This window comes from Rutidosis leptorrhynchoides, chromosome 2 (assembly GCF_046630445.1).
Source record: "Rutidosis leptorrhynchoides isolate AG116_Rl617_1_P2 chromosome 2, CSIRO_AGI_Rlap_v1, whole genome shotgun sequence".
NCBI lineage: Eukaryota > Viridiplantae > Streptophyta > Magnoliopsida > Asterales > Asteraceae > Rutidosis > Rutidosis leptorrhynchoides.
The window spans coordinates 635,629,664-635,647,122 of record NC_092334.1 but is presented as its reverse complement, the minus strand read 5'-3'; the positions used below and the strand labels follow the sequence as shown (position 1 = coordinate 635,647,122).

At 35.8% G+C, this 17,459-nt stretch overlaps 1 protein-coding gene across 1 annotated transcript; it reads left to right on the top strand.

The window, feature by feature from the left end:
* Window positions 1-2,222: 2,222 nt before the first annotated feature.
* On the top strand, window positions 2,223-9,342 carry LOC139893668 (uncharacterized). Its single transcript, XM_071876843.1, has 3 exons — window positions 2,223-2,677; window positions 8,354-8,444; window positions 9,177-9,342. Exons 1-3 carry the CDS (start codon window positions 2,571-2,573, stop codon window positions 9,306-9,308), a joined length of 330 nt encoding a protein of 109 aa, XP_071732944.1. The 5' UTR covers window positions 2,223-2,570; the 3' UTR covers window positions 9,309-9,342.
* The last annotated feature ends 8,117 nt before the right edge of the window (window positions 9,343-17,459 follow it).

Genomic DNA, 17,459 nt, shown 5'->3' with positions numbered 1-17,459 from the left:
ACGTTAGCGATATTGCCTTTTATAAATATATTCGTTAATTCAATTAAGATTTAAATAACTCTAGAACGGTCTAAAAGTATTAAAATAATGATAACGACCTACTCTTCTTGTAACCCTTCACTTACACTTACGGATGGTATTGGGTGGAGGAAACCCGTGATTCGTTGGTACTCGTGTTCGTGACGGGCGGGTATTTATGAAAAATGTACTCACGGATACGCATCTGGTAAATTTTTGTACCAGTTGTCAGGTCGCGGGCGTGTCGCGGGCGTGTCGCGGGCGTGTCACGGTATTTCATACACGTTGGGGGTAAAACCCGACCCATGAATCCGTAATGCCCGTTTGAACTACCCGCAAGTATACACGTTTACCCGCATACATATATTTAATTATATATTACATAATTTCAATTCTTTAATGTAATTTTATAAGAGTAATTATTCGCGGGTAAAACCCGTGAGTAGTGGATATCCGTGACTATAAATTAGTTAAAGTGCACATATTGTAGACTCGCGGATCGCATGTACTTGCGGATTGCGGGTACATGCAGGAAAATTTACCCGTTAGTGGTTAAACGGGTATACGTAGGTAAAGAAAATTTTTGACGAACAGTTCGCAGGTTCTAAGGATCTGTGCCCGTCACCGCGAGTACCATCCCTATTCACACTTTAGTATTTACTAGGCAGTATAAGTGGGTGGGTGGAAAAGGGACGTAAATGACGAAAATAGCCTCATCAAATTAAGTGAAATGACTACTCAGTTCAGTCGAAACAGTAACTCCCACAACGTTAGTAGGCAAGTTTTACAAATAGTATATTAGGATAATAATTTTATTTTAACCGACTTTCCAAACCCTAAACGCTCGGGAAAATTATTTAAAAATGCATTGAACTTTCACTAAATTCCTATTGTATGCATCTAACTTTTAGATATCCTATTGTATGCATTCAACTATTTAAATTGTTCTATTGTATGAATTATGTAACTTGTATACTAGGTATCTGGTTAATATGTAGAAAAAGTTCATAGTTGGTCCCTCAACTTAACGTTCGTTAAGTTTTCCAGTTATAATTTAACTTTCATCTTTACATTATTAATAAAGAATAACAAAACATAATTTCTTCATCTTCCCTGAAACAAACCATGATTGCGTCTTGAGGTAAAAGAACAAAATCTCTAAAAAAAATGTCAAAAATTAGTATATGGAGTTTATGAACGAATTTGTATATGCTATTCACATTTAATTTATGCAGTTCACATGAAGTTTATTTGGATAAACCAAATCATAAAGAAACCAAATCATATTTCAATTTCAACATATACTTTTTTCAATAATTTTTCAACAGAGCCTGTTACTATTATCCAATGAAATGATATACATTTGAACGGAATATAACTTAATTATTTGACTATACTTTCAAACATACAGTAAGGAAAGAAACTGCAACAAATACAGTAAAACTTATAGCTGTCTTCTTGATCCAATTAATTAAACACAATAACACATTTTAGAAGAAATCTCTGCTTCCATAGAACACTTTGGGCATGGACCCTCCACCGTTGAATTTTTCCATTTGGGTTTGACCTCGCACAAACTTTGACCCCTGATTCCTTTCTTTCTTCCATTGGAAGATTCATTTTTTCCAGAGCCTCTATGAACTTTTTCATCCTTTTCAATTTTCATCGAGTCAACGAAACTTTGACTTTTCTTTTCTATCTTCGCTGATGCTTCCGACTTGTTACAAACATAATTGTGATACACAACAGCTGCTGAATCACTGAATCACTACCGCCGTTGAATCACTACCGTCGCTGAAGCAACAGTGGTTAAATGATCGATCTGGTGGCGTTGAAAGTGAATAACGATCATGAAAGTGAATAACGATGATGAACTCATGAAAGTGATTTTGGTATATAGCTTCAATAGATTTAATAGCTTCAATAGACTCTATTGTGTTTAATAGCTTCAATAGATCTGTGAATAACGAATCTGTGTTTGGATTTAGGTTTATAATTTTGGGAGATGAAATAAAAAAGATACATGTTAGTAATTTTATTTAGAAAAAACTAATAATGCAATATGTGATAAATTTGAGGGACCAATAATGTAATTTTAAAATTGAAGTGACGTAGAATTTAAAAATTGAATGCAGAAAGATAAGTTGAATGCATTAATTTGATGAAAGTTCAAATAATTTTTCAGTAAACCCTCCCACCACCATTTTATTTCAGCCGCCCCCATCACCTCCAAACCCCATTTTATTTTCTCTTGAATCTCATAAAATCCATTTAATCCTTGAACCAATAAATAAGAAAAGAAAAAGAAAGAATTAAAGATCGTGACCCAGATTTCTTCTTATTACATGATTTCCTCCTTCTCAGCTCTCTCGTCCTTTTGCAATCGCTTTATCGTAGTTGACCACCGCAATCGCCGCTACAATACTCCTTACACACCCCCGCCACCAACACCACCATAGTGACAGATCTGTTTTATTTTTTGACATATTATTATCTTCAAGCTGCTGTGGTGATGTTGGTTGTTGCGTACGGTAGCCAGGGGAGGTGATGGCATGTGGTGGATGATAGGGTGGGTTTGCGGGTTGTCGGAGGTGAATGACGGTGTGACCGGAGCTGGATTGCGGTGGCTGCAGAAGGTGTACGGTGGTGGTAAACTAAGGTAAATATTCCAATGTAGAACGATTGCTCAATTTGAAATAATAAATTGTAAATAACAGTTTTATATTCTTTGTATTTTTGTATATATTTAGATTGTTAATTTTGGTTAACTTGGCCGGAAGTCGACTGTGGCGGCCGACGGATTTAAACGTCCCTGTTGACCGGCCTTCGCCTGAGGTTCTTTGTGGAGGTGTTGTTCGTGGTGACGGGCTGTGTGGTGGTGGCTCTTGCTTGATTTTGGTGGTGGTACGGGAGATTAATTGGTGGTAATAAAACTACACCTAATTACTTGTATCAGCCTATCAGCCTCTGTGTTAAATTAGAAAAAATGGTCTTTGTAGATTAATAAAAAGACGGATAATTATTGGGTTCTGACCAACCAAAAAATAGTCAAATATCAATTCAGGTTTTGCTATAAAACGGATCTACATCCTTCAAACACATAAAACACCCTCATCTTCTTTCATACTTTCTTAAAATATTGTTTAAATACAAACGACTATCTCTACAACTCAATTTTTCTTCTCTGTATTACACAGCTTTGCATTTCTAGAATAAAATAATTTCTCAAAATGTGGACACGAATGAGGTTGCGACTTTACACACGGCTCGTAATATGTAATTATCTTTCCTGTTTACTTACTTTGTTTAGAATTTAGAATTTTGTGTTATTTAAATGTTAATTTGAAATAAAGAAATCGGTGTTTCTTTAGAATTTAGGTTAGGGTTTCGTTTCTCTGATCAGAAAATTGAATCTTTGTATATAATGTTTGAAATTTTCTTGCATAGAATTTATCTTTCCTTTTACTTACTTTGTTTGGAATTTAGAATTTTGTGTATGTTAAAAGTTAATTTGAAATAAAGAAATTAGGGTTTTATAGAATTTAGCTTAGGGTTTTTTTAAATTACTTCTCTCATCAGAAAGAAATTGAATCTTTTTATATCATGTTCGTAATTTTCTAATGAAGAATTTCTTTCAGGTACTCATAAAGATCGAATAGAAAAGATTCGTTGTTATTTAGCTTATTCTAAAAGTACTTGCCCAATACGTACACAACTACAATACTTGGTATTTTTTTGGTTTTTCTATTATAATTTGTTTGTTATTATTATTGGTTTAGGGTTTAGGGTTTACTCTAATTGACTTGAAATTTCAGGAACCTAACCCAAAGGATAGGTCATTAACATCCATATGTGAAAGTGTAAAGGAAGGCCTAAGATTGTACGCAATTAATTTATTCTTAGTATTTTATGTTTTTTTCTTTCTTTCTATTTTATTTTTCTTTCTATTTTATGTTTTTTCTATTTTTGTTTGCTCAAGTACCCGGACTATGATCAGCAGCAGATCGGTAATATACTAAGGGATTTGTGTTTCGCGAAGAATTCACAAGAGCTAAGAGAATATATAAAACAACCTCGCAGTCATATATGCATCCGTTTGTTTGTATATGATATATGATATATTTGTTAACCTAATAATGGATATTGAATTTTTAGGAACAGAGGTTCAACTATGGAAAGTTTCCAATGGAGCATGATTTTGCTAATGATGATAGGATGGTTAGTGACAAAGCTCTTGTTGTTTTACGGGTTAGAACAGAAGGTACGCCCTAGGGTTGAAATGGGTCATGGGTCAAACGGGTCATATTTTAATATGGGTCAAACGGGTCAGATTTCGAAACGGGTTGAAACGGGTCATAAAATTTGTTTAGTTATAATTATTTATTGTTAATATTTATTATATTTGTAGAAAATATTAATTAATATACATATAATCACTGTTGTAAAAAATCCGATTAGTCGCCGATTAATCTCGATCACTCACTTTTAAGAGCAATCCGTTTCGAATTTTCAAAACACGTTTAATTAATCAGTCAACGTTGATTGATGTGTCAACATCGAATTTGATAATCAAAGTCGGCCAAAGTCAAAATTGGTCAACATTTTAACATTAATTGTAACTAGAACTTTAGAGTTTTTAAACAAAATGAACAATTGTAAACAATTATGTTAAAATTTATGTATATGTTTATGGGTTCCATCTATATTTACACATAAATTTTTATATTTAATATTTAAAAGTATAAAGTACAATCTGATTAATGCTCGATTAATTCCCAAATTTTTGATTAATCCTTCCAAAGTCCTGACCGTTCAATCCCCGAATAGCGAATTTTGCAACCTTGCATATAATAAATGATATGACAATGAATGTTTTCATAAAGCTTGACCCAATTCACCCAAATTTGAGAGTAAGGGTCTCAGTTGCCATGTATACTTTGAACCACTGTTTAGCTTTCTTTTTTGCATCTACTCCACATGTGTTTGTTACTATTTGATATATTGCTAACCTAATAATAATTTTTTGTTATGAGCTAAAAAACAAGCTTGACAAGGGGAAAAAGCCAATGGAGCATGGTGTTCAAGATGATACAATGGTTACCAACAAAGCTCTTGTTCTACAATCAGAAGGTCAGATCCTTCGGCTCGATGCTTGGCAATGAGGTTCCAATCAGAAGGTGAGGAATTAGGCTTTCCGACTATAACACTAAAGCAAGGAAACCATTTATGTGTGTTCCACCAATAGACTAGGGCAAGGTTGCAAAATTCGTTATTCGGGGATAAATTGGTTGGGACTTTAGAAGGATTAATCGGTAATTTGGGGGTTAATCGGATTGTACTCTATACATTTAAATATTAAATTTTGAAAATTATGTGTAAATATAAAAAAAACCATAAATCTAAAATAAACTTTAACATAATTGTCTAAAATTATTCATTTTGCTCAATAACTATAAAGTTCTAGTATAAATTTATGTTAAAATGTTAACCATTTTTTACTTTGACCGACTTTGATTACCAAATTCGTTTTTGACCCATCAATTCATGTTGACTGTTTAATTAAACGGAATTTTGAAAATCGAAATGGATTGCTCTTAAAAATGATTAATTGGAGATTAATCGGCGAGTAATTTGGTTTTTTACAACACTGGACTAGGGCATGTTATGGAGACATACCAATTGCACATTGATCTTGTGATGGTTGTAACTTATAGACAATTTCTCAGTCATCTTCTACCACCACCACCCGTCATCACAACAATCATGGTGGCGGTGAAAAAGAAAAACATAAAAAGGTTGTTACGAAGTCAATATGGAAACAAGCTAAAAAGGCCGTTGGTTAAACGAAAAAGGTCGAGGCGTACGACAAGGTTGGAGAACTAGGATTCCGGAAGATCTCTGCATTTTGGGAAAATCTCGTGTAAATCTCGGACGTTGACTTATGCTCACTTTTTAGTTTTTTTAATATAAATATATAAAAAAATAAATATATGTATATTTATATACATTTTTAAAAGATTTTACAATAAAATCAGATAAATGAGCGAGAAAATCTGAGTTTCTACGAGAAAATTCGAGAAATGAGCGAGAAAATCTTAGAAATCATGGCTTTGGCCAAGTTTGACTCCATTTACCGAAAAATCTTAGGAGATGGACATCTCGTCTCGGCTGCCTTCCAAAAACGAGATCTCGGGGGAGAAATAACGAGATTTACAACACTAGCTTATGGAGAACAGACGGTGAATAAGGTTGAGAAAAAAGCGTTGGTTCCCAAAGTAGGCGATTAAAACAAGAAAGGTAATATATACTGTTTCATTTCTTGATTAACTTTTTTAAAGGCAATTTCACACAACTTACTTTTTGAACCGACCTGGTTTTCTGAAGTTGCATCTATGGTAAGTATCAAATCATAATCATAGTAGCCCCGTTACCAAACAGAGTAATTGCATATATAACAAAAATTCATGTACTACAAAAATCAAGAATGTACAAAACACAAAGTAGTACCTCAATACTCCGAAAATCTCAATACAAAAAACTTTGCACTCGACTGTGTGTACACAACACAAATTAAGACCTAATTACTCCTTGTAGTTCGTATGAAAATCAAGTATTTCATTACCAATACTTTGTAGGACACTGTCATCTGCGGCAATCTATTTTAAAAACAAGGAACAATCAGATTTAGTTTTAAATATCAAGAATAAGTGTGTGTCTAATACGGGAATTTTAAATATTATCTTACAAGTTTGGTATTGATTTCTGGTCATTGGCTTCAATCAATATAGGGGGAACATCATTGATATTTTCCTTGTCTTTGAGTCTTCACTTGTTTTTTTTACTCTTGACTTTGACTTGTCTTGTTTGATTCTTGACTTGTCTTTTCAGTAGAAGCCATTGATATTTCAGTAGAGACATCTTCAGCAGCAGCAGTTGTTACTCTTTTTCTTTGTTGTTTTCAGGTTGTTTAACATCACCAAATTTGATTTTTAAGTTTAGGAACCTTCATTTTCAGTTCTTAAAAGATTAAAAATTAGGTTTAGCATATATACATTAAATATTTTCATACACATATCACTTAAAATTAAATTAATATTTAAAACAAATTTGCAGCAAAGTTTGTTGTTAATTGTCCATAGCTTATTTATTTATGTTCACATTTTAAAATCGTAGTAACGTATACATGTGAGCTTTGGACAGCAAACCGTATCGCAAATTTGTTTTAAATGCTAACCTAGTTTTAAATAATATGTGTTTGTTACTATTTGATGTATATATAGTAACCTAATTTTAAGTGTTTAAGAACTGAAAAGGAATGTCTTTAAACTGAAAATCAATTGGTGATACTAAACAACCTGAAAGCAGCAAAGAACAAGAATCACTGCTAAAGAACAAGAATCACTGCTGCTGTAGAAGATGTCTCTACTGTAATGCCAATGACTTCTTCTGAAAAGACAAGACAAGAGTAAAAAATGACAACTCAAAGTCAAGAGTCAAAAAAGACAATGTAAAAAACAAGGAAAATATCAAATGATGCTCATATCCTTAAGTTGATTGAAGTGAATGACAGAATTCAATACCAAGCTCGTGGGGTAATATTTATAATTTTCGTATTCAGCTACACAATTATTTTTGGTATCTAAAACCAATTCTGATTGTTTCTTGTTATTGAAATAGATTACCGCGGATGCCGGTCTCTCGCAAAGTATTTGTAATGAGATACTTGATTTCTACACGAGCTACACGATTGCAAAGTTTTTTGTATTGAGATTTTTGGAGTTGTTAGGTACTACTTTATGTTGTGTACAACCCTGATTTTTGTGGTACATAATTTTTTGTTTTAATTGTAATTACTTTGTTTGGTAATTGGGCTACTATGATTTTCCTTTGGTACTTACTAGAGATGCAAGTTTGGAGAACCGGGCCGGTTCAAAAATATACTCGTGGAAAATTCGTGTAGGTAGTGTGAATTTGCCTTTAAAAAAGCTAATCAAGAAATGAAATACAGTAGTAATTATCTTTCTTGTTTTTATCGTCTAATTTGAGAACCAACGCCTTTTTCTCAACTTTGTTCATCGTCTGTTCTCCGTAAGCCAACCTTCTTCTTTGTTTGATGGCCTTTTTAGCTTGTTTCCTTATTGACTTCGTATTGACCTTTTTGTATTTTTCTTTTTCACCGACGCCATGATGATGATGGGGTGGTGGTGGTGGAAGATGACAGAGAATTTGTTTAAGTTATAGCCATCACAAGATCAATGTGCAATTGGTGTGTCTCACATTACATGCCTTGGCTAGTCTATTGGTGGAACACACAGAAATGGTTTCTTTGCTCTAGTGTTATAGCTGGAAAGCCTAATTTCTCACCTTCTGATTGGAACCTCATTGCCAAGCATCGAGCCGAAGGATCACCAATACCAATGAGGAAGGTAAAAAAACTAAACACATTACTACCATTGTTTTTATAGAAGTATCAATCTTGACATGTAAAATATTTTTTATTTGTATCAGGACAGGTAAGATATCTTTTATTTGTATCAGGACAATTAAATAGATAAATTTAGATTCTACAAGTACGGGTCAATTGGATCAAAAACTATCTTTTTAGCATTGTTGTAAAAGTCGGTTGAGTCGGCCGACACGTCGGCTTGAGGACTAGCCCGTGGTTTTGCTCAAAAACGCCTAAAAAGGTTGGTCAATGTTAGGGTCAACATCGGTTAAATTCAGGCTGAGTGGGTCAATACCAGAGTTGGTCAAAGTTAGGTTAAATTTTTTTCATTTTATAGAATTAGATTTTGTGCCCTATATATTATGTGTAACGGTCAGTATATGTTTAATTTATTTATCACTAAAAGTCAACGTAGGTCAACGCCCAACTTGTTCCCTTACTCGCGACTTTTACCACTTTGCTTTTTAGTATATAAATTTATGACTAAAAGTCAACGTAGGTCAACGCCCTACTTGTTCCCTTACTCGCGACTTTTACCACTTTGCTTTTTAGTATATAAATTTATCACTAAAAGTCAACGTAGGTCAACGCCCAACTTGTTCCCTTACTCGCGACTTTTACCACTTTGCTTTTTAGTATATAAATCTCATAAACAGGATTACATAATTTTGCATCATAAAGAAAGCTAATATTAGTTAACAACCATGAATAGGATTACTTAAGGCAACAAGGACTAGCAGAGTCGATTTTTAGGAACATGAGGGTCGGATTTGGCAAGTGGGAATTTTATCCAATTAAGATAGAAAACCCTTTTCCGAATCACGATGGGAGTGTTCATTTATAGCGAGGAGATGAAAATGGTCTTGTGCTCGTAACTTTGCAGAGATACATAGCCAAAAAACTACCATGAATTATGAGTTACCTGGTGTTGTCCATTTGTTACAAAACCACGGTGGTAATAAAGAAGCCTTTTTAAAGTCACTTCCGTTTGGTGAATACTAATAATTACGGTATCCTGGCGGTAAATGGTAAGTTAATCCGTTCTTGTTTTTAGTTGATTATTACCCTCTCTTCTAATAATACAACTCTAAGCCTACATTTCATTGGTTGTTGCTTTTAAATCTTCCTTCCTATTGTACACTATTCACGTTTCCTTTTTTTTTTTTTTTTTACGTTATTTTCTTTTCTTTTTCTTAATCGCTGTTACATAGCATCCTGCGGTAAAGAAAAACACCTTGGTGTAAAATTGATTTGACATCGCCTATGCATGCCCTCCACGTATCGGCTGACGTTTGGTTTCTTCGTCTCGACATATTCGTCTAAAAGAAGCCTCTTCGTCATCTAGGGTTTCTTTAGGCACTAATTTCCCTCGCTCTGTATCTGCCTTTCCGGTTTCTAGGTTTATACGCAGGTAAGCATTCTCGATCGTTTCTATTTACGATTTATCCCGCTTCTTTTCGTTTATGACGATGTTGCTGATTTTGCGTAATTGTTTGGTTTTTGATATAGTTTACTTTGATTAATATACATCAAACGGTATTTTCAGGTATGTGCTTCTATTGATGTTCATTTACGTAGTTTTTTTAACCTATTATTGGTTGTCTCAGTTTCTTTGACACTATGTTTTGTTAATCGGCTGTCTCCTTTGTATAGTGCTGTATTTTTTCGTCTTTTTAAATTCTATTGCTGATTGTGATGATGAGAGCCTTCCTTCGTCAATTGAATCGTAATTCATTGTCAATGGCCATTGATACTTCTGATTACCTCACTTATGTAAACAGTAGACTTTTTTCACATTTATGTTTTTAGTGTAATTTATTTGTGAAAGTTGTTTTATGACTGAAATTGTTTTAGGTGCACTTGCTTCTGATCGTGTCGCCGGATTACGTTTTCTGCTGTGCATTTGACTCTTTAGGTTGTGTGTTTATTGAAATTGTAATTATTAGTTTGTGTAACTATATTTGTTTGTGACTTTTGTGTTTTATTAGAGGTAGCGATTCAGTTGTCTTGCTATTTTTCTATGCTAACGTTCCCATCATATTATTATTTATCACAGTTACCATATAGGAACGGCAAATGTATTGCCGTATCTGTTGTCGTTTGTTAATGTTCATTGTGTGGCATATTTCTTTATTCAGTCATATGCTATTATTTTATAGGTATTGCATCAAAACTTTTAAATAAACCTGGAATCATAAATGTAGTTCAGATGGGAATGGCTTAAATAGATCGAGCGTTAGCAACAGATTATTATTGACAAGCATGGTGATCTATGTCACTTAAATATTGAAAATATATATGTGGTGTTTATTGTCAACTGTTTGTGTTCTTTTTTTTTATCATTGTTACTTCAACTTTCATATATTTTTGTCACACATTTGTGTGTTCTTTGAGTTTTACGCCATCTTTTCCTGATTATGATTTTTTTTTCCCAATTATTTCGCCTCTGTATCATTTTAACTCTTATCAGATACTATCTGGCACTCTGACCCCAGACCAAATCATAGATACCATTTTCCCTTCATTATTAAAATGATATATTTACTTCCTCATATTCATTTGCAATGGGGATACAATTCAGTTTAGTCTCTGGAATGAACTGGCAACTGCTTTATATGCGGACATGTATGACTATGGAAAATCCGGTTTTTCTGGCACCTGACATGTCAGAGCGATTTCGAAACAGATACCCAATTGGCGTCTTGCGGACACATAACTTGAACAAATACAGAGCAAGTTTAATAATCAAATCCATTGCTTACATATACAAATTACTGACCAACATTATATGTTTAGAAAAATCAGAAACATTAACAACATACAAAACAAATGAACACCTTAATATTTTTATGTTTTAATAAAATGATACATTCATAGTACTAGCACTCTCGTAGCAAATAAAGATTACAACAGCAACAGAAGATGCACGTAAATTACATCAGTTAATATATCGTATCAGCAAGCGTCGATAAACTTTATTTGCAGTTTGTAGATTTCACTTGCGATGCCACCATTGAACACGTTGGAGGTAAGGGACTGGTTTTACAAAAGCTGCAACGATTGCACTTTCAAAGTGCAGGAAGACATTGACGAGCCAAAAAAATACACCTGCAAAACCCATGGTACACAGGCAACCTGCAGGCAGACGTAAGTATAAGAAAACCATCATCATCTTTAACTGTTTTGAAGGTATAGTAATAACTGTCAGGATGCAACAGGTATTGTTTCAAAACTATTGTCAACGACACATCTGAAAGAACTGACAGCTTTTGTTAGTTACCTGAATGGCAACAAACAGATTACCTATGTACAGTAATGTGTCGTTTAAGAACTTTTGAACCTCTAGAAGTTTGCAACTCCTAACAAACAATATATGTAAATTATGTGTGTATCAAATAGCCAACGAGATAATTGCTGGCAATCTTCAGCCGTAACGTGCGAGCCCGTCTATCTTGTTTCGACCCAAATAGTAGCTTTCCCAGATATCAAAATGTGCTCTATTTTATTTTTTTTTTCGGTGAAAAAAAAAATGAATACTAGTATAGAAATGAGGCCGTTTTCCTTCCCTCAAAATGGTGAAAAATTGAATCTGTGGAGGTGGACGGGTGGTCGACAGGAGGAGTTAGGGTAATTGGTGGATATAAGTGAAGGTTCAAAAAGAGTGACCGCTAGCGGTGGTCATTGGAGTACGAGTTGAGAGCGTCTGTTAAGTGTGCTCTATATCATTGATCAAACCAAAATCGTTTGGTTCGAGTGCAGGTGAATAAAGAGGAGGATCTAACCTTGGAAGGGGTTCCTCCGATTAAATGGGATGTGAAGGGTGTGATGTTGTTTGTCTTTTGCCGAGCCTCCAAGGTAGATATGAAAAGAAGATTACTGTGTGCGATTTAATTGATTAGCCTTCAAATGGGGCTTATGGGTACTATTTATAGATTGATAATTGACGGTTATGCATAATAACCGCTATAATAGTGCCCACTTTCCATAACTGCCACTAGAATCTTCTAATCATGCCTACAACCTACTCCACGTTCTCCAAGTTCCTGAAATGTAGGATTATAGTCCAGTTCAGCAACACCAAGTCAACCCCGTGAGGACGTCACACTACCAGTCGCGTGGGGTTGACTTGAATACACAAGCTCCTGACCAAGGATTTTTAGCGGGCTGGACGTCATGCATTGCACGTGATGCAGCACGTGACGCAACGTGGTGTGACGTACGTCATTAAGTCCCCCAGTTTGGTTGGGTACAAAATGTACTTGTACGTGACCAAACTAATGTTATCTGTCTGCGTCAAAAATATAAAACCAATTTGTTAAGTGCTACGCTTCACGAAATAATGGTATTGGTTATTAAAATGACATTGTCTAAAATGACATTGTCCCACGGATGGCGCCAAATGATCAAACCAAAATCGTTTGGTTCGAGTGCAGGTGAATAAAGAGGAGGATTTAACCTTTGGAAGGGGTTCCTCCGGTTAAATGGGATGTGAAGGGTGTGATGTTGTTTGTCTTTTGCCGAGCCTCCAAGGTAGATATAAAAAGAAGATTAGTGTGTGCGAGTTAATTGATTAGCCTTCAAATGAGGCTTAGGGGTACTATTTATAGATTGATAATTGGCGGTTATGCATAATAACCGCTATACTAGTGCCCACTTTCCATAATTGTCACTAGAATCTTCTAATCATGCCTACAACCTACTCCACGTTCTCCACGTTCTCCACGTTCCTGAAATGTAGGATTATAGTCCAGTTCAGCAACACCAAGTCAGCCCCGTGAGGACGTCACGCTACCAGTCGCGTGGGGTTGACTTGAATACACAAGCTCCTGACCAAGGATTTTTAGCGGGCCGGACGTCATGCGTTGCACGTGACGCAGCGTGGCGTGATGTACGTCATTAATCATGTTCAATAATCAATAGCATTGTTGTAATGAACATTTTTTCCTAATCGCGTATGGGTAAATTTGTCAATTTGTGTTGTACTTTGCTTCTCACATTTGATATCGGGTTAACATCTTCAAGGTAATTTCTCTCCAAAAAATCTTCGCTACATTTACTTTCTCAATATCAACATATTTATGCCGTATTGTGTTTGTAGCTATTATTGGGATTTTCAAGTTTTTTTTTATAGTCAGTTGTAAGTTATATATGGTGAAAAATGTAAGATTGTTTAATAACTCTTATTACGGAGTATTAATTATTGATGAAGTTTTGGTCACTTGGAAGAGGGTAATAATGTATTATTTTTGTTGAAACAATAAAGTCTGGTTTATTTACGCGAACTTTTGCCGTTTTTTATTTTTTCTACTTGATGCTTTATAATTAAAGAAAAGTGACACTATTACTTCAAGGAGCCAAGAAGAACCAAGGTACGTCCAAATACTTTGCTGCAAGTTTGGATTAGAGGATCATGAATGTGGAGACATCCATGGACGATGTAAAGGCTAAAGTCGAAGAGGTCCACCAACGTGTGGATGGGTTGGACGTGGACTTTGACGAGTTGAAAGATGATTCCAAGGTGCAATCAACGTGTTGGACGTCGACTTGAGACGTGAGATCCATGACTTAGGAGGGATGTTCATGGGTGAATTCACGAAGTTACAAGGTGAAATGCAAGGAGAGGTCTCCGCTATTCACATACGTCTTGTGGAGTTGCAAACAAATATGAACTCGTGTTTGAGATTCATGGCTAGTGGGGGTGTTAACAACAATGCTCTTAAAGTGGATGTTCCTAAGCCATCACTGTTCGTGAGAAAGCTGGAAGCAAGAGCGATTGATGATTTTATATAGGAGATGGAGCAATACTTGGAAGGGGTCAACATCGTGGACAATGCAATGAAGATCAAAACAGCCACCCAATATCTAAAAGATACCGCGCCATTATGGTGGTGATGTTGATATGGAGATATAGAAATAGGTACGTGTACTATCAATACATGGGATGGTTTTCTTAATGAACTTAAGAATCAATTCTTTCCTAAGAATGCTCAAAAGATGTAATGAGCCGGAAACTACAACACTCCGGGACAATTCGAGAATATGTTAAAGAGTTCACGACCCTTAGCCTTGAGGTTACAAATATTCCCGATGACATTACCTTTTCTATTTTCTTGATGGATTACAATCTTGGGATAAAACGGAGTTGGAGAGACACGGGGTTTAATACCTCGCCACTTCTATTTCTCAAGCGGAGGCATTAGTTGACCATGCCAATAGAATGTCCAAGTCAAAAGATAGGAAGGCAAGCCATGAGAAAGGTGGGGGAGAGAAGTCCGCTCAAGCAAAGGATGATAATGCACATAAGCCACCAACATGGAAGAATAATAACATAAGAGCGGCCTACAAGAATGATGGATGTTTCATATGTGACAGACTACATAGAGCCCGGGAATGCCCGAAGAAAGCCAGCGTTCATGCTATGGAAGCTCAAAAGGAGGGTTGTCAAGATGAAGAAGGGTGCATAAGATCAATGCATATCCTTAAAGCTATCAAGGCCAAGACGGAGATACCTAAGGTAGTGGCTAAAGGACTCAAATTCGTAGATGTTAACATTTTCGGAAATCGAGTACGAGCTTTGGTTGATACGGGAGCTACTCATAACTTTATCTCCACCAATGAAGCTAAAAGGCTAGGAATCAAGGAGACAAAAGAGAGTGGCATGATGAAGACAGCGAACACGAGTGACAAACCGATTAGTGGGGTGGCTAAAGAGGTGCATGTGAAGATCGAAGAATGGGAAGGAGCGATTGATCTCTCAGTCATGCCTATAGACGACTTCAAGTTGGTACTTGGGATGGAGTTTGATATAGCCAAAATGGACGGTTTCGTTCCTGCGATGTCGTTAGGTCGCAGTACGTCAGATTTGGTACACACAGAGGTTCTCGTTTAATTTATATTGTGCGGGGCCTAAATTTACTTTTAACTTTCTAATGTAGAAGGTGTAAGTTAACCTAGGGTCATGCTTTTGAATGGTTTAACGAATTGAAGATCAAGAGGATAATTGTCTTTTATTTAAATTACCTGGATAAAAGATAGTAGTTGGTTTAAGCTAAAGTCCTAATTACAGAAAAGTAAATAAATGGGAGGATGTCCGAAGTGTGCAGATCAAGGAAATGTTGACCAAGATATCAGTTTGGGCTAGGGAAAGGTAATTATGTTGATGTTAAAGCTTGTGATTGAAATGATGTAGATCTGGTTGGATGAGTCAATTACACAGACCTACTTATCCCTAGACTCTCAGAGTTCTCGTTGAGTAGTGAGAAGTATGTCACGTGGTTGTATAGCTGAAACGTGACTATACCTCGGAGGTTATCCTTAGTAAAGCACTAGGTTTATTAGTGAGTTGAGTTCTAATCCTAATCCTCGTTATTAGTTTGGTTAACCGAATAACAACGTGCCGTGCTGATTGAACACTGATCACAAACGGAAGGAGTCCGTCGGATTAAGTTGACAAAACCTTATATGAAGACTAACAACCATTTCATCATACTAATGAGATCAAACCAAGACAACGTTATACAGCATTAGAGTTAATATACTGATAGTAAAGCAGATAGAAACCTAACAGGTACCTAAACAGTTGATATGACTTAATTCTAGGGCAACAATCAAACAAGAACATGCAATAGGTTTGGTTCGTACAGTCAGGGCACTAGCTAGATCTTAACAGCTCCTAAGAGGTCTCTTCGGAACAGTCAATAGGCATACTAGGTCATTCATGTCTCAATTCCTAAGTTCCGTGTCCTAAAAGCGCATTGGATGCCTCTTGGGAACTCCGGTCATACCGAGTTCATAGAATTGAAACAACCCAACCCGTATTTAAACCGGTCCATAAATTTTTTTCCTTATAATACATTAATATCATTAACACTTAGGTCCCAATTAAGTTTCTAAAAACATCTTTAATACAATATTAAGTTTAATAAACTTTAAAACATTTAATACATAAGTTAAATTTCTAAACGAGCATGGTGATTGGGAATACGCTACTCAATCCTAATAACTCCAAAAACACACTTCTAAAGCAAACTACGCGAGTTCACTAGTCCCCATGCTTACCCGAGCCACCGCCTCCATGCAAATCTATAAAAATGTAAACAACGAGAGGGTAAGCTAACGCTTAGTGAGTGAGAATATACTACATACATATATATGCATAAAAGGGACACGCCACACAAGTAATCAAATAACGCATACCGGAGCATCCAAGCATAAAGGCAAGCTAAGCTAAGCATACCGTACGATCACTAAGCAACAAGCTAAAAATAACAACAAATATAAGTTCACCAACGACGATGTGAACAACGCTAATAAGCTACACCCGGAGGGTTAGCAACAACACAACAATACGACAATATATAAAACAATATATAAAAGTCCAAGGTTATCCCCTTAACCCAATACCAAAACCGATTACCAATTTTCAGAATGAAGATTGGCCGAACTACACGAGCCTTAGTAAATCCGCATCCACACGAGACTACTATCTTCAATCACACAACAACATCGAGGTTGGCCGAACTACACGAGCCTTAGTAAATCCGCAACCACACGAGATCACTACCTCAATAAGATGACCAAACTACACGCGTCATCGTGAATCCGCATCCACACGTGACTCACTTCTCAATATTAAAACCCTACGCCATTGGGGTTAAATAATCCATATCACAAGCACATGTGATAACGTACACGGCAAGTGTGCACCTCGTCAAAGGTGGTCAACCAAAACGCACAACCGTGTCAATTGGACCTATACACATGTCCATCAAACCCACCTATATGTGAAGTGGAATCTATAACCGAGAATCATTTCACCCGACCCGCACCCATCCTACACATACATATGCACATAGGATATTAACACTCACCTTGTCGCCTTGATGAATGCCACCGAATAATCTGCAACTCGCCGATGGAATGTACCTATTCCATTATCACAAATACAACAACACAATTAGGGAGGATTTACAAACCAACCCAAATTGACAACTAG